The sequence below is a fragment of the Betta splendens genome, chromosome 4, assembly GCF_900634795.4.
Source record: "Betta splendens chromosome 4, fBetSpl5.4, whole genome shotgun sequence".
NCBI classification, from domain to species: domain Eukaryota; kingdom Metazoa; phylum Chordata; class Actinopteri; order Anabantiformes; family Osphronemidae; genus Betta; species Betta splendens.
Genome location: NC_040884.2, coordinates 31,137,403 through 31,149,458, shown reverse-complemented (window position 1 = coordinate 31,149,458; position 12,056 = coordinate 31,137,403). Strand labels below are relative to the sequence as shown.

Here is a 12,056-nt window from a genome sequence, read left to right as displayed (position 1 = left end):
CAAGAGAATCGGGGCAGTGGCGTCACCGTCTGAAGCAGACAGTGATGTAACGTTCCAACAATGGTGCTGAGGAGCCACTTATTCATAGGCAAATGTTCCTACAAAAGTTAACCAGCTGTTTATTTCATTATTCCCTCTTTCATGTCCGTCTGGTGAATGAAAGTGTGCGGGGCCATCCACGTCCCAGAGCAGGGACACTGGGGGGGGAAGGGGAAACACGCATCAACATGCAGGACAAAGATCTGCATTTCTCTGCCTGCTACAGCCTCGGCTGCGTTGGGTTGTTAGTGTCCCTTTCACCTGTACCATATGAAATGTGTTCCTACGAAGTTGATCAGCCGCTTTCAGAATCAGAATCGTTGTTATTCCCCAGGTTTGAACAGGGCAAACACTATTTTTATTTACAAAAAAAAAAATCCTATACGGTTTGCACTGTAACGTCACCAAATTTACGAAAAAAAACAACAGTACAGTTTTAACAAATGTGCAATAAAAATATAAACAAAAACGCTTGAAAGCGTTTCCGTTTTATATTCCGTTTATTTTATTATTTTTCCTTTCACCTGTACGTGAAATGACTAAGGTGAAAGGAAAAGAGCTAGAGCCATGTTCTCAGAGCTAGAGCCGTTCTCAAGAGGTTCACCAGCCGCTTTCAGCGGTGACACACGCATGGTTGTTGTTCTGCCCGCTTTCATGTAGACAGAAAACTCATCAAAGTAAAAGAGAGCTCAGTGCATGGTCTACATGGGCCTATATAACATGAGTATAGGACAGCGTCATAAAGGCTAGTGTGGGGGCTGATCGCCACCTATAGGCCAAATACAGACGTGGACAAAATTGTTGGTACCCTTCGATCAATGAAAGAAAAACTCACAATGGTCACAGAAATAACTTTAATCTGACAAAAGTAATAATAAAGAAAAATTCTATAAATGTTAACCAATGAAAGTCAGACATTGTTGTTCAACCATGCTTCAACAGAATTATTTTAAAAAATAAACTCATGAAACAGGCATGGACAAAAATGATGGTACCCCTAACTTAATATTTTGTTGCACAACCTTTTGAGGCAATCACTGCAATCAAACGCTTTCTGTAACTGTCAATGAGACTTCTGCACCTCTCAGCAGGTATTTTGGCCCACTCCTCATGAGCAACCTGCTCAAGTTGTGTCCGGTTTGAAGGGTGCCTTTTCCAGACTGCATGTTTCAGCGCCTTCCAAAGATGCTCAATAGGATTGAGGTCAGGGCTCATAGAAGGCCACTTTAGAATAGTCCAATTTTTTCCTCTTAGCCATTCTAGGGTGTTTTTAGCAGTGTGTTTTGGGTCATTGTCCTGTTGCAAGACCCATGACCTGCGACTGAGACCAAGCTTTCTGCCACTGGCCAGTACATGTCTCTCTAGAATCCCTTGATAGTCTTGAGATTTCATTGTACCCTGCACAGATTCAAGACACCCTGTGCCAGACGCAGCAAAGCAGCCCCAAAACATAACGGAGCCTCCTCCATGTTTCACAGTAGGGACAGTGTTCTTTTCTTGATATGCTTCATTTTTTCGTCTGTGAACATACAGCTGATGTGCCTTGGCAAAAAGTTCGATTTTTGTCTCATCTGTCCATAGGAAATTCTCCCAGAAGCTTCGTGGCTTGTCAACATGTAGTTTGCATATTCCAGTCTTGCTTTTTTATGATTAGTTTTCAACAATGGTGTCCTCCTTGGTCGTCTCCCATGTAGTCCACTTTGGCTCAAACAACGACGAATGGTGCGATCTGACACTGATGTTCCTTGAGCATGAAGTTCACCTTGAATCTCTTTAGAAGTCTTTCTAGGCTCTTTTGTTACCATTCGAATTATCCGTCTCTTAGATTTGTCATAAATTTTCCTCCTGCGACCACGTCCAGGGAGGTTGGCTATAGTCCCATGGATCTTAAACTTCTGAATAATATGTGCAACTGTAGGAGATGGTCTTATAGCCTTTACCTTTAACATGCTTGTCTATAATTTTCTTTCTGGTCTCTTGAAACAACTCTTTCCTTTGCTTCCTCTGGTCCATGTTGAGTGTGGTACACACCATATCACCAAACAACACAGTGACTACCTGGAGCCATATATATAGGCCCACTGACTGATTACAAGGTTGTACACACCTGTGATGCTAATTCGTGGACACACCTTGAATTAACATGTCCCTTTGGTCACATTTTTTTCAGTGTTTTCTAGGGGTACCATCATTTTTGTCCATGCCTGTTTCATGAGTTTATTTTTTAAAATAATTCTGTTGAAGCATGGTTGAACAACAATGTCTGACTTTCATTGGTTAACATTTATAGAATTTTTATTTATTATTACTTTTGTCAGATTAAAGTTATTTCTGTGACCATTGTGAGTTTTCTTTCATTGATCGAAGGGTACCAACAATTTTGTCCACGCCTGTAGATGTAACACAGCTCCAACGCGCTACAAACCCGGTGATACCGCGCTGCAAATGCAAACAGATTGCCTGAAGGTTGAACCTTTAAGTGCTACGACTGTATAATACATGTCTGTCCTGATGAAACATTTCGCTATTTTCAATATTCTATACTATGTGAAAGCAATTATAAGTGTGCAAAGCAATTTCCCTTTGAGACAAATAAAGTTTTTTTAATCTTCAACATCAGCCCATAAACGGCCTCATCACTTGTGCAGCTTTATTTTCTATTTTTTTTAATTATTACGGTTGCTGAAAAACATGCATTAACAACTTTAAAGCAAAATTTATTAGGCTATGCGCACTCAAATTATATTATTATTATTATTTATTATATTAATAATTACCTTAATTAAATCGTGACCCTAACCACAGAAATATGTCTAAACAATATATTGTATCAGATGTTAGAGCGGACGTAATGCAGTGGGTGTTTACAGACACAAAACTGAGGAGAATGAAAACAATACAGTTTTGCTGCTGTGGCACGGGTCTGTCTTACACTATACAGAGAGATTCTAACTTTGCAGCACACCGAAAATAATTGTAAGACATCAACTATGTTAGGCGACGCAACCATACCGCAGTGAAACCGGTGGTCATTTTGAATTGGTACAACTGAATCAATAATTGCCAGCCCACCCTCACTCATACCTCAATCACATCTACGCCACAAGCTGAAATGATTTTACGCAACATTTAAAACAGCAATACATCACTAAACACTGTTTGAGGAGGTACACAGAAGAGAGCGGAAGAAAATGGAAAAAAATAGCAACCCACAGAGACATTTTTCAATTCAACTGTGGAATAAGTTTAATAATATTAATAACCAATGTATGGTTTCAGATTGCAATTTAAAGTGGACTCAGGCTTTCACTCACACACAGCACAGATGTGGGCTTTGGATGTGGGCTGTAGCAGGCATGCGGGCTGCATCATATTCACTATTCTGTTACAGCAGTTGTGTCACTCTATATCACAGTGCGGATATAAAACACTATGCATGTGCCGGATGCCATACCTAAATGATACTGTAAGGAATGAGCCACTGCTGCTGCAGGCTGCACTGTACTAGAGGTGTGGAATTTACTTTTGAAAGCCTAGCGGTAGGAATGACACATCCTATAGATTAATGTTTGCTCCAGTGCAGGATTTAGAATAAGTCAGCAGTACAACAGCAACATTAGGGTACAGCAAGAGCACTGCAGTCTTTGTGCTATCACTGTAGTTTGTGTCTGTTGGCAGATTGGCTAACCATTACCCTTATGAGTAAAAACATAACACCTACCGGTACTGGAGTGCCTCGCTCCGATGGGGGAATCATGTCGGGAGTCAGAGTCTGTGGTGGGTCAATGCCCTTGCTAACTTTCTGTTGGATGAGGTGCATAGCGAGGGCAAACTGTTCCCTAGTGAGCTTGCCTATCTGCCTTGTGTCTGCCAGGGCCCTGCAGGGAAAAGCAGACAAAAACAGAAGACACATGTTCAGTTTATTCCATTACTGCGAGCGAAAGAGAACAAAACAAGCTTTTGACACTGACTGTTGTACTGGTAACATTTTCTAGGACTGTATTATTGTGGGTGTGTCTAAATGAATTAGATATCACCAAATGCAATTTATTTCTGTAACTGAATTCAGAAACATGAAACTTAAACTTATTATAGAGATTGTCCTGTATTATTGTATTGTTAAATTGTCTACATACACTATTATAGTTCAACTATTTATTTCCTTTAATTTTAGTGATGTTTACAGATAATTTAAACCCTAAATAATAATAAAAAAATAGTAATATTACATTATGGCATTATATTACGTTATATATTATATATTAACTTTTTTCTTTTCACCGATACTGGACAGGTCTACAAGGCCTCATATTCAGACGAAAGACCCACTCAAACACATCTACAGCCAATTTAAAGTATCCAACCCAAGCAGACGCAGAGAGATGATGCAAACACAGAAAAACTATAACCCCGTTCTAATTTTCAGAGGCAGTGAATTTGGTATTACACCCCAGCATTACCCCAGTCATCGGTTGTTGAGATGGATCATTTTAGATCCAGGAATAAGCAATAAGCACATTTGGGTTGGGTCAGGGTGTGATTCTTATCCAGGTTTTAACTTTAACTTTAATTTTTATTTCCCCACTTTTCTGTTATACGACATATACAGCGCTGCTACACTGTTGAAGGTATGTGACATGATCGACCTATTAAATGTCATTAAAGCTTACTGGTGCTGCTTGTGGGAAAAGCCCCCATCTAAAAAAAAATCAATCTAACTTTCCTAAATGAAGACTGGTCTTTTAATGTGTATCCTATCAGTAAATAATAAAGTAGACCTGTGACACATGTTTTAGGGGGGGGGAGTATTGCATCTTACCATATATGTGCAAGGATATTCTGAGAAAGTCCAGACTGGATGAAGATTTCCTTAACTTCCTGGCCACTCACAAAACCGTCCAGATCAGCATCCGTCTTGAGGAAGATGTCATCGTAACGACTGCGATCTGACACAGGGACCACCCAGCTCACTGAATGCTGAAATAAGATATGGCAAAGCTGAATCAGCTAAACCACCGCTCTAACTCTGAAGTATCACTTAAATGCAATCCACACCGTTGATACCAGCAAATCACCCACCAAACAATGGAGGGAGACTTCGGCAGACTACATTGGATGTAGCGTGTGGGAGAAGTATACACAAAAGCAAGGCTAGCTAACAAATGCCGTAGCTAAGGCCCATTAGAGTTCTAGAAGATGTCGGTCTGAGGAATGTTATCAAAATCGCAACAAATGACGCCACTTGTGAGCCCCCCTTAAGACGCACCATCACAGGAAGAATACACGAGTTGTATGAAAGAGAAAGGCATCGCCCTGAGTGGCAGCCTGTTGCTCCTGGTTATGTTGTAACCATTTACTTTATTTCTTGTATTTTTCCGCACTTAAGTTTTCCTTCTTGCGGGTATGAGTGTGTGAATGTGGGTCCTGCACTATGGAGGTTAAAGTTGGAGAGTTTTCCCTGTTCTTTTGAATTTTTTCTAAATTTTTTGCTCTCGCGTCTGTGAACTTTGCACGCAGCAACGGTCCCACTGTTACACCAGGGACCAGCTGTTAGCATTCTGTGATGCGTCAATACTACACCGAAAATGCCTGAGGTTTCTCGCGAGCTGAAGCAGAGAAGACGGGGAACCCAAGCCAGAGCTCTGTGTCGAGCTAAAAGGAGACGGTACCAATCTTATCCTGCTGTTTATCAACATTGGGAACGTGAGATCGCTTCCTAAGATGGAAGAGCTAATCGCTCTCACACAGCATCAGATGGAATTCGAGCAAGCTAGCATCATGGTGTTTACAGAGACATGGCTAACAGCGGATGGATTTCAGCTGACGCGAGCAGACAGGATGATCGGATATTGAACTGTTAGCCATTAGCATGAGGCCATTCTACCTGCCGAGGGAGTTCTCGCATGTTATCAAGATAGCTGCGTATTTTCCCCCCTCTGCTAACGGTGAAGCTGCGTGTGATGTTCTGCACTCTGGTAATTATACTCCTGACCCAGAGCTCTAATCCCCTTCCTCTTATCTCGGGAGACTTCAACCAAGCCCCATCGTCCACACTGCCAACATTCACCCAGTACGTCTCATGTCTCACCAGAGACAACAGAACATTAGACTAACTGTATGCCAACTCCAAGTAGGCATACACTTCAACTGCACTCCCCCGCATGGGAAGATCTGACCACAACTTGGTTCATCTCCTGCCTGTGTACAAACCCTTTGTATGAAGGCAACCAGCTGTCTCCAGCACAGTGAAGACATGGACTGACGAGACCGAGGAGGCTCTGAAGGACTGTTTTGACACTACTGTGTGGGAGGAACTGTGTGGTCCACACGGGGAGGACATTGACTGTTTAACGGACTGTTCAGGACCCCTTCCTGAAGGGGACGAAGAGGGCAACAATCAGGCAACAAAGAGTAGCTGAAAGTTGTACAGAAGAGACACAACATCAGGCAGGAAAAGGCGAGCGACAAGAGGAAGAAGCAGGAGCAGCTGTGGCAGAACTACGTCAGCGGAGTGTGGAGGGAGCTTAGAACAATCACTGAATACAAAGACACCAGCGCTCAGGCTGAGGGAGACCAGACGTGAGTTAAGGACCTGAATCTATTTTTCAATAGATTTGACCAGTTGCCCACCCCCACCCTGTTTCCACTGCTGCATTTAACGACCCTCTACCCCCACTGTGAGCCATTCCAACACCTCTGACTGCACTGCCCTCAGCCCTGTCCCCCCTTTATCCCTCAAACTGCCCCTCACAAAAGCCCAGGTGGTACCGGCACCACGCAGGACATACAGTCGTAGCACTTCAAAGCGACCACCTTTTTTACTGCAGTACGGTCACATCGCCAGCGCGCAACAGGTGCGTCCCCAACTAAGGATTTTTAATCCTGCAGCAAGCTGAAAAAAAAAATCAGGGTGCTAGTCTTGTTTTAACCACGAGGTGGCGCAAAGATGTGAGGTCTGACTGTCTACACATTAAGCACAAAAAAACGATGTAATGTTATTGTATCATTAAATGTAGAGTAGTTCATTTTTAAATATTATAGATTACTTCGCGTCTTTGCTCGCTAGTGCGAGCTAGTGTTTGTTGTCAATTGCCGAAGCTGCGGATGTCTTTACACAGTTCCCAGGCAAGCCGAGAGACACAGTCCCTCCTCCAGCCAATCCAAAACGGCAATATAAGTATAATAACATAAAATAGGAATCTTTATTTATTCATCAATCTGTGTTATAAATTTATTTCTGTACTTGTCTTCCGGTTTGTTGGTCATCGTTTCTCTTGATATGAGTAAAAAAAACGTAATTCAAGTGTTGTTGTTTTTCGACACAAGGCACGAAGTTGGATTTAAAGCTGATTTTACGTTTTGAGAAAAAAAGCAGAGAATGAAAAAATGAGTTGTTCTCTCGTTATAGCAGCTTTTAAGTTGGTGGAGAAACCAAACTCTTAAAATTTACTCAGACCGCAATGACCTATAATTTGCTCTGACTCTGAATGAAACGTAAGAGCCCAAATGACAGATGATGTGTCCAGATAGAGCTTAACCAGAAATGTATGCATGTGCTAATGCAGGCAACGAGAGAATCGGGGAAGTGGCGTCACTGTCTGAAGCAGAGAGTGGTGTGACGTTCTGTCTTTATACAGTATGTCCTCGTGTTAAGTACTGTCGGGTGTGTCGGGTCCGTGTACGTTCTAAGTTTGATTTCCCCACCAGAGTAAAAGCTGGGAAAACGAGAAGAGTTGTTTTCTTGATTTTGTCCTCAAACCAAGAAAACTGGACACGACTTTAAATGTATCTATTTGTCTGGTTTTGACAACACTGTTTTCAGCTTTATTTGTTTTTAATACAATGCTTTGATTAAATGCCGTTTGTCACTTTTATAAAGACAAACGAGAAAACTGTCCCTGTACGTTGTAACAGTTTGATTTCCCCCCCTCAGAATAAAAGCTGGGAAAACGAGAAAACGAGTCGTTTTAGAACGTTTTAGAACCGGAGGACCTTTGAATGTGTCTTAACACGCAAGAAAGTGAGACTCTTATCTTGAAACACAGTACAACGACGACAGGAAGCCAGTGCTCAAGGGCAACTAATTAGATTTATATTTTCCTTTCCAGACAACATGGCTGAAGTCAAGCCATTTTGTGGTTAAGTTGTCCATAAAATAAAATACAAAGAACATCCGTTTCCTCGTTTCTCTTAAGCGAAAAAGGGAATTTAATCACAGCACTGTGTTAAAAAGCTGAAAACAGTGTTTTCAAAACTACACCCAGAATTGGATTTGAAGCCGTTTCCCGTTTTGAGGAAAAAACGGAAAAAGGGGAAAACACATTGAGAAGAGACAGTGTGTTTCCAAATGTTAACGGTTACAGAGGCAGCCGTTAAAAGTGTCTACCCCCACCGTGCTAGGGACTCGAATCTGCCGCGTCAGTGCCCAGTTTGCACTGCGGGAAGAGTGTGTTATTTTGGCCTGTAGGTGGCGATTAACTTCCACTTTTGGTCCTAAAACATTGTAGTTGTTTATGTCATATAACCTCTTGTAGAACAACCAAAGATCAGGTCTTGGGTGGCCTAGTGGTTAAGATGCATGGCTGGAAAAATTTTTGTCCGGGGTTCGAGGCTGAGTGGAAGCAGTTTTTTAATTTTAATTATAAGAAAAACAGCGTCTCATCATGATGTGATCACGAGATGACAACGTTGTATTACTTAGTGCATGGATCACCAAGACCACCAGACGTATTTAGTATAGTTATGAACGTAAGTAAGTTATGGCAAATTATGGCAGTTTAAAAACGAAAAGAAGCTGAACAGTGCGCCCTCCCGCGTGCAGCGTTTGATTTGTGGCAGACAAGCTGCTGTAACCCTGATTTCTCACTGTTGTTACGGGCTACAATTTTCTTTACGTGGTATTCTTCTTTAATGCACCACACGGCAAGTACGACAGTACGGCACATGTACACTTTTTTCTTTACGCCGCTCTTATCCAACGCGCGTCACCTTTTTCCTGTCCCCCGTCAACAAGGGTAGGTACAGTCGTAGCACTTCAATGTGTCAGCCTTTACAGCAATCTGTTTGCATTTTCAGCGCGGTATCACCGGGTTTTCAGCGCGTTGGAGCTGTGTTGCGTCTATTTGGCCTATAGGTGGCGATCAACCCCCACACTGGCCTTTATGAGGCTGTCTTAAACTTATGTTATATAGGTCCATGTAGAGCCACGTCACAACGCCTCCGTGGTGTAATGGTTTGTTTATTGTTAACAGCCTTGACGTGTCCATTTTTTACCCTGGGTTCGAATCCCGGTGGAAGCAGAAGTTGTAATTACTGAACATTTTTATATTTTGGCATACAAGAAAATAACAAATGATTAATAGGGCTGGCTGCCTGTATTATTTAGCAGAGCTACAGCCATGTTACCAAGAGGTTCACCAGCCGCTTTCGGCAGTGAGTCATAGACGGACGTTGTTCTGCCCGCTTTCATGTAGACACGGAAGTCTTCACTGTTTTTTTAAACGTAGATTTTGTTGATTTCGTTATTCATTTACAACAACATGCAAATGCTAAAAATTTTCTGAAAAGATGACTGTACACCCATCAAGTTTGGGTGAACGCGCATCAACACGCAGGACAAAGATCTGCGTTTCTCTGCTGCTACAGCCTCGGCTGCGTTGGGTTGTTAGTCTCCCTTTCACCTCTACCACATGAAATGTGTTCCTGCGAAGTTCATCAGCCGCTTTCAGAATCAGAATCGTTTTTATTCCCCAGGTTTGAACAGGGCAAACATTATTTTTATTTGTTTAAAAAAAATCCCATACGGTTTGCACTGTAACGTCACCAAAAATTACGAAAAAACGATAGTACAGTTTTAATAAATGTGTATTAAAAATATAAACAGAAAACGCTTGAAAGCGTTTCCTTTTTATATTCCGTTTATTTCGTTATTTTCCCTTTCACCTGTACCACATAAAGTCATTGCAGAGCTACAGCCATGTTCCCAAGAGGTTCACCAGCCGCTTTCAGCGTGACGCACGCATGGACATTGTTCTGCCCGCTTTCATGTAGACACAAAACTCATCAAAGTAAAAGAGAGCTCAGTGCAGCATTTGCAATTACAACAGGCTGAAAGAGGAGGCTGTGGCAGAGGAACACAGGTCTTTGTCCTGTATGTTGATGCGCCCAGCCCCCACAGTCAGCGCTTACCTTTGCTACGGGACTGATAGCCCCGCCCACTTTTATTAATCAGACACATATGAAAGTGGGACTAACAAAATAAACGGAATGTAAAGTAAAATGCTTTCAAGAGTTTTGTTTACATCAAAGCGGACAAATCACATGTGAACGTTTTATTTTTTTTTGTAAATAAAAATAATGTTTGCCCTTTTTAAACCTGGGGAATAAAAACGATTCTGAAAGCGGCTGATCAACTTCGTAGGAACACATTTCATATGGTACAGGTGAAAGGGACACTAACAACCCAACGCAGCCGAGGCTGTAGCAGCAGAGAAACAATTTATTTATTTTTATTATATGATATTCTCTACAAGTTAGCAGTGGTAGTCTGCCAGACCTGTGTTAAATACCATAAGAAGAGCGTTTAAAAAAGTCAAGTGAAAGGTTTTGGCGTCTCACAGCTGTAGGTGCAGTGATCACGCGCCCGATCTCCCATGGAGTTTTTCTTTGTCTCGGAGCTAAAGTATTTTACACCTATTGACCGAGTGGAGACAATATGTTAATGTCTCTGTGCCAATACGTAGTAGGGGATGGGGTTTGAAGTTTGCTTTGCAACTGAATCAGCATCAGATGCCGTAACTTGCGCGGAGCGAGTTCCAAATACACTGTGTTGCCTGTGTAATAAAACATTGTTTTTCTGCAGATATTGTGGTAAATGTCATTACGGTAAAGTATAATACTGCAGCTTCCGTTTAAAGGGCACATTGCCTATGTGTTAGTGTTTTAACTGTTTAATTGCACCAAATCGTTGAAACCAAATGAGAAAACAGAAAGCGGCTTTAAATCTTTTCAGCTCGATTTTTCGTTTTTAACACGCTGCTTTGAATAAATGCCGTTTGTTTCTTTTTAATTGAGAAACGGAGAAACGGAAAACGGTCCGTGTATGTTCCAACTGTTTGATTTGTCCCCCAGAAAAAAATATTTTTTTCCACAAAACGGGAAACGGCTTTAAATCTAATTCCAGGTCTAGTTTTGAAAACACTGTTTTCAGCTCGTTTATTTGGTTTTAACACAGTGCTGTGATTAAATTCCGTTTTTCGCTTATATCAAGAGAAATAAGGAAGCGGATGTTCTTTGTATTTTTTTCTGGACAATTTACCTAGAAAACGGCTTGATTTATTCTAGTAGGGGAAATCAAAGGTAGAACGTACACAGACCCGACACAGTACTTACACACGAGGACATACTGTATAAAGGCAGCAGCGAGATCAGCATTTGACAACAAACACTAGCACGCATTGACAACTTGATCCAAGTCATCTGCCTATGAATAAGTGGCTCCTCAGCACCATCGTTGGAACGTCACATCACTGTCTGCTTCAGACGGTGACGCCACTTCCCCGATTCTCTCGTTGCCTGCATTATCACATGCATACATTTCTGGTTAAGCTCTACCTGGACACATCATCTGTCATTCGGGCTTTTCATTCAGAGTCAGAGCAAACTATAGGTCATTGCGGTCGGAGTAAATTTTAAGAGTTTGGTTAAACTTAAACGCTGCTATAACGAGAGAACGACTTAGTTTTTCGTTCTCTGCTTTTTTCTCAAAACGAAAAATCAGCTTTAAATCCAACTCCGTGCCTTGTGTCGAAAAAACAACACTTGAATTCCGTTAATTAAAATTACGAGTTGAAACGAAAACCAAGTTTGTTTTGTATTTTTTCCTCATGATCAACACACCAGAAGACGAGTGCAAATATGCATATAAAATACATTTATAACACAGATTGATGAATAAATATAGATTCCTATTTTATGTTATTATACTTATATTATTCTATTGGATTGGCTGGAAGAGG

The 12,056-nt window shown here is 41.5% G+C and overlaps 1 protein-coding gene across 15 annotated transcripts in view; it reads right to left on the bottom strand.

The window, feature by feature from the left end:
- eps15l1a (epidermal growth factor receptor pathway substrate 15-like 1a) overlaps positions 1 to 12,056 on the bottom strand; it is a 95,642-nt gene that overhangs the window by 68,102 nt on the left and 15,484 nt on the right. For all 15 annotated transcript variants that reach the window (XM_055508459.1, XM_055508454.1, XM_055508458.1 and 12 more), the window contains exons 10-11: positions 4,859 to 5,016; positions 3,761 to 3,917 (exon numbers count right to left, since the gene is read on the bottom strand). In XM_055508459.1, coding sequence (XP_055364434.1) covers positions 3,761 to 3,917; positions 4,859 to 5,016 — 315 coding nt within the window. The remainder of the gene's footprint in view (positions 1 to 3,760; positions 3,918 to 4,858; positions 5,017 to 12,056) is intronic.